The 5,724-nt window shown below is 45.7% G+C and overlaps 1 protein-coding gene across 1 annotated transcript; it reads left to right on the forward strand.

Moving 5' to 3' along the window:
- The first annotated feature begins 412 nt into the window (after positions 1–412).
- LOC125372253 (collagen alpha-2(IV) chain-like) lies at positions 413–2,383 on the forward strand. Its single transcript, XM_048381544.1, has one exon. It carries the CDS (start codon positions 413–415, stop codon positions 2,381–2,383), a length of 1,971 nt encoding a protein of 656 aa, XP_048237501.1.
- Positions 2,384–5,724: the final 3,341 nt, after the last annotated feature.

The raw sequence follows: 5,724 nt of genomic DNA on the forward strand, positions 1-5,724 counted from the left end.
AATTCTCTTAGCCTTCACCTGTACACCACTGTGCATGTGGTTGCCACGGCCACGCCACTGAATGATGTCTATAAATAAAACATTTACTTATCACAACACATATGTTACGTACAGATATTAAATGAAAATACCCAATATATGTGGATCAGTGAACATTGCATCAATATTAAATGAAATGAATATATTCTATCTATTATTTCAACAAGCAAATGTTGTTCAGTTTGTTGCGTGTACACAAAGCAATGTATATGCTAAAACGATGCGTGCACATAGAGCCTGCCAGACATTTATGTTCTCGGCCTTATTATGAGCATCCGTTTTTGGAATCCAAGGCCTGGATGAGGTCTCTGGTATCTAAGGCCAGGAGCATGGACTTAGCTTTTTGTATCTACGGCCTGGCATATATTCTGGTATGTTCGGCCTGGATTTAGTGTCTGGTATGTTCGTCCTGGATTTGGTGCCTGGTATGTTCGGCCTGGATTTGGTGTCTGGTATGTTCGGCTTGGATTTGGTGTCTGGTATGTTCGGCCAAGATTTAGTGTCTGGTATGTTCGGCCTGGCTCTAGTGTCTGGTATGTTCGGCCTGGATTTAGTGTCTGGAATGTTCGGCCTGGATTTAATGTCTGGTATGTTCGGCCTGGATTTGGTGTCTGGTATGTTCGGCCTAGATTTAATGTCTGGTATGTTCTTCCTTGATTTAGTGTCTGGTATGTTCGGCCTGGATTTAATGTCTGGTATGTTCGGCCATGATTTAGTGTCTGATATTTTCGGCCTGGATTTGGTGTCTGGTATGTTCGGCCTGGATTTAGTGTCTGGAATGTTCGGCCTGGATTTAGTATCTGGTATGTTGGGCTTGGATTTAGTATCTGGTATGTTCGGCCTGGCTCTAGTGTCTGGTATGTTCGGCCTGGATTTAGTGTCTGGTATGTTCGGCCTGGATTTAGTGTCTGGAATGTTCGGCCTAGATTTAGTGTCTGGTATGTTCGGCCTTGATTTAGTGTCTGGTATGTTCGGCCTGGATTTAGTGTCTGGTATGTTCGGCCTGGATTTAGTGTCTGGTATGTTCTTCCTTGATTTAGTGTCTGGTATGTTCGGCCTGGATTTAGTGTCTGATATTTTCGGCCTGGATTTGGTGTCTGGTATGTTCGGCCTGGATTTAGTGTCTGGAATGTTCGTCCTGGATTTAGTGTCTGGTATGTTCGTCCTGGATTTAGTGTCTGGTATGTTCGGCCTGGATTTAGTGTCTGGTATGTTCGGCCTGGATTTAGTGTCTGGTATGTTCGGCCTGGATTTGGTGTCTGGTATGTTCGTCCTGGATTTAGTGCCTGGTATGTTCGGCCTGGATTTGGTGTCTGGTATGTTCGTCCTGGATTTGGTGTCTGGTATGTTCGTCCTGGATTTAGTGCCTGGTATGTTCGGCCTGGATTTGGTGTCTGGTATGTTCGGCCTGGATTTAGTGTCTGGTATGTTCGGCCTGGATTTAGTGTCTGGTATGTTCGGCCTGGATTTAGTGTCTGGTATGTTCGGCCTGGATTTAATGTCTGGTATGTTCGGCCTGGATTTAATGTCTGGTATGTTCGGCCTGGATTTAGTGTCTGGAATGTTCGGCCTGAATTTAGTGTCTGGTATGTTCGGCCTGGATTTAGTGTCTAGAATGTTCGGCCTGGATTTAATGTCTGGTATGTTCGGCCTGGATTTAGTGTCTGGTATGTTCGGCCTGGATTTGGTGTCTGGAATGTTCGGCCTGGATTTAGTGTCTGGTATGTTCGGCCTGGATTTAGTGTCTGGAATGTTCGGCCTGGATTTAGTGTCTGGTATGTTCGGCCTGGATTTAGTGTCTGGAATGTTCGGCCTGGATTTAATGTCTGGTATGTTCGGCCTGGATTTAGTGTCTGGTATGTTCGGCCTGGATTTAGTGTCTGGTATGTTCGGCCTGGATTTAGTGTCTGGTATGTTCGGCCTGGATTTAGTGTCTGGTATGTTCGGCCTGGATTTAGTGTCTGGTATGTTCGGCCTGGATTTAATGTCTGGTATGGTCGGCCTGGATTTTGTGTCTGGTTTGTTCAGCCTGGATTTTGTGTCTGGTATGTTGGGCCTAGAATTAGTGTCGGGGATGTTCGGCCTGGATTTAGTTTCTGGTATGTTTGGCCTGGATTTGGTGTCTGGTATGTTCGGCCTGGATTTGGTGTCTGGTATGTTCGTCCTGGATTTAGTGCCTGGTATGTTGGGCCTAGATTTAGTGTCGGGTATGTTCGGCCTGGATTTAGTTTCTTGTATGTTCGGCCTGGATTTGGTGTCTGGTATGTTGGGCCTGGAGTTAGTGTCTGGTATGTTCGTCCTGGATTTAGTGTCTGGTATGTTCGGCTGGATTTGTCCTAACTGAGGATGCAACAAGCATCTGCGTGAGAGAGGAATTTGCGAATAATTTGAATTATATAACGTTGACTTTGTATTTCAGTATGATAAGAAAAACAGCTTCTTGCAACTTTCAAACCACATGGAACTAGCTACTGTGTACAGAGAGTCAGGAAGGAGCATAGCGTAACACGGTGCACAGAGTCTCACAATAAATAAAATCAATGCATAGAGTTGCACGATGCATAGAGTCCCACGATGCATAGAGCCACACGGTGCTTAGTGTCACACGGTGCATAGGGTCATGAAGGAGCATCGCGTAATTAACACAGTGCATAAAGTCTCACAATGCATAAAGTCCCACGACGAATGGAGCCCCACGGTGCATTGAGTCTCACGATGCATAGATTCATAAAGCATAGCGTAATACGGTGCATAGAGTCTCACAATGCATAGAACCCCACGATGCATATAGTCTCACGGTGCATAGAGCCACACGGTGCATAGAGTTATGAAGGAGCATAGCATAACATGATGCAAAGAGGTTCACGGTGCATAGAGTCATGAAGGTGCATAGCGTAACAAACACGGTGCATAGAGTCTCACGATGCATAAAGTCCCACAATGCATAGAATATCACAATGCATAAAGTCCCACAATGCATAGAGTCTCACGGTGCATAGAGTCATCAAGGTGCATAGCGTAATTAACACGGTGCATAGAGTCTCACGATGGATAAAGTCCCACAATGCATAGAGCCACACGGTGCATAGATTTATAAAGGAGCATAGCGTAACACGGTGCATAGAGTCTCACAATGCATAGTCTCACAATGCATAGTCACGAAGGAGCATAGCGTAACACTGTGCATAAAGTCTCACGATGCATAGATTCATGAAGGAGCATAGAGTCCCACGATGCATAATGACACATGGTGCATAGAGTCACGAAGGAGCATAGCATAACACGGTACATAGAGTCTCAGGATGCATAGAATCTAAACGGTGCATAGAGCCACGAAGGAGCATAGCGTCACACGGTGCACATAGTTTCACAATGCATAGAGTCTCACGGTGCAGAGTCACGAAGGAGCATAGCAAGCACGGTACATAGAGTCTCATGATGCATAGAATCTGACGGTGCATAGAGCCACATGGGGCATAGAGTCATGAAGGTGCATAGCGTAATTAACACGGTGCATAGAGTCCCACAATGCATAGAGCCACACTGTGCAAAGAGTCTCACGATGCATAATGTCCCACATAGAATCTCAAGATGCATAGAGTAATGAAGGAGCATAGCGTAACTTGGTGGATAAAGTCTCACAATGCATAGAGCCACACAGTGCATAGAATCCCATGATGCATAGAGCCACACGGTTATGAAGGAGCAAAGCATAACACGATGCATAGAGTCTCACGGTGCATAAATTCATAAAGGAGCATAGCGTAACACGGTACATAGAGTCTCACGATGCATAAAGTCCCACGACGCATAGAGCTCCACGGTGCATAGAGTCTGATGATGCATAGTTTCACGAAGGAGCATAGCGTAACACGGTGCATAGTCTCACAATGCATAGAGTCTCACGGTGCAGAATCACGAAGGAGCATAGCATAACACGGTACATAGAGTCTCAGGATGCATAGAATCTGACGGTGCATAGAGTCACGAAGGAGCATAGCGTAACACGGTGCATATAGTTTCACAATGCATAGAGTCCCACGCTGCATGGAGTCCCACGCTGCATAGAGTCTCACGATGCATAGATTCATGAAAAAACACGTTACATAGAGTTTCACAATGCATAGAGTCTCACGGTGCATAGAGTCATGAAGGAGCATAGCGTAATTAACACAGTGCATAAAGTCTCACAATGCATAAAGTCCCACGACGAATGGAGCCCCACGGTGCATTGAGTCTCACGATGCATAGATTCATAAAGCATAGCGTAATACGGTGCATAGAGTCTCACAATGCATAGAATCCCACGATGCATATAGTCTCACGGTGCATAGAGCCACACGGTGCATAGAGTTATGAAGGAGCATAGCATAACATGATGCAAAGAGGTTCACGGTGCATAGAGTCATGAAGGTGCATAGCGTAACAAACACGGTGCATAGAGTCTCACGATGCATAAAGTCCCACAATGCATAGAATATCACAATGCATAAAGTCCCACAATGCATAGAGTCTCACGGTGCATGGAGTCATCAAGGTGCATAGCGTAATTAACACGGTGCATAGAGTCTCACGATGGATAAAGTCCCACAATGCATAGAGCCACACGGTGCATAGATTCATAAAGGAGCATAGCGTAACACGGTGCATAGAGTCTCACAATGCATAGTCTCACAATGCATAGTCACGAAGGAGCATAGCGTAACACGGTGCATAAAGTCTCACAATACATAGAGCCACACTGTGCAGAGAGTCTCACGATGCATAGATTCATGAAGGAGCATAGAGTCCCACGATGCATAATGACACATGGTGCATAGAGTCACGAAGGAGCATAGCATAACACGGTACATAGAGTCTCAGGATGCATAGAATCTAAACGGTGCATAGAGCCACGAAGGAGCATAGCGTCACACGGTGCACATAGTTTCACAATGCATAGAGTCTCACGGTGCAGAGTCACGAAGGAGCATAGCAAGCACGGTACATAGAGTCTCAGGATGCATAGAATCTGACGGTGCATAGAGCCACATGGGGCATAGAGTCATGAAGGTGCATAGCGTAATTAACACGGTGCATAGAGTCCCACAATGCATAGAGCCACACTGTGCAAAGAGTCTCACGATGCATAATGTCCCACATAGAATCTCAAGATGCATAGAGTAATGAAGGAGCATAGCGTAACTTGGTGGATAGAGTCTCACAATGCATAGAGCCACACAGTGCATAAAATCCCATGATGCATAGAGCCACACGGTTATGAAGGAGCATAGCATAACACGATGCATAGAGTCTCAGGATGCATAGAATCTGACGGTGCATAGAGTCACGAAGGAGCATAGCGTAACACGGTGCATATAGTTTCACAATGCATAGAGTCCCACGATGCATGGAGTCCCACGCTGCATAGAGTCTCACGATGCATAGATTCATGAAAGAACACGTTACATAGAGTTTCACAATGCATAGAGTCTCACGGTGCATAGAGTCATGAAGGAGCATAGCGTAGCACGGTGCATAGAGTCTCACAATGCATATAGACATGACAAAGCATAGCGTAACACGGTGCATAGAGTCCCACGATGCATTTAGACATGAAAGTGCATAGCGTAACACGGTGCATAGAGTCTCACAATGCAGAGAGGCCCGCGATGCATAGGGTCACATGGCGTATAGAGTCCAACG

Source organism: Haliotis rufescens, unplaced genomic scaffold (genome assembly GCF_023055435.1).
Source record: "Haliotis rufescens isolate VD_foot unplaced genomic scaffold, xgHalRufe1.0.p SCAF_4, whole genome shotgun sequence".
Classification (NCBI taxonomy): Eukaryota; Metazoa; Mollusca; class Gastropoda; order Lepetellida; family Haliotidae; genus Haliotis; species Haliotis rufescens.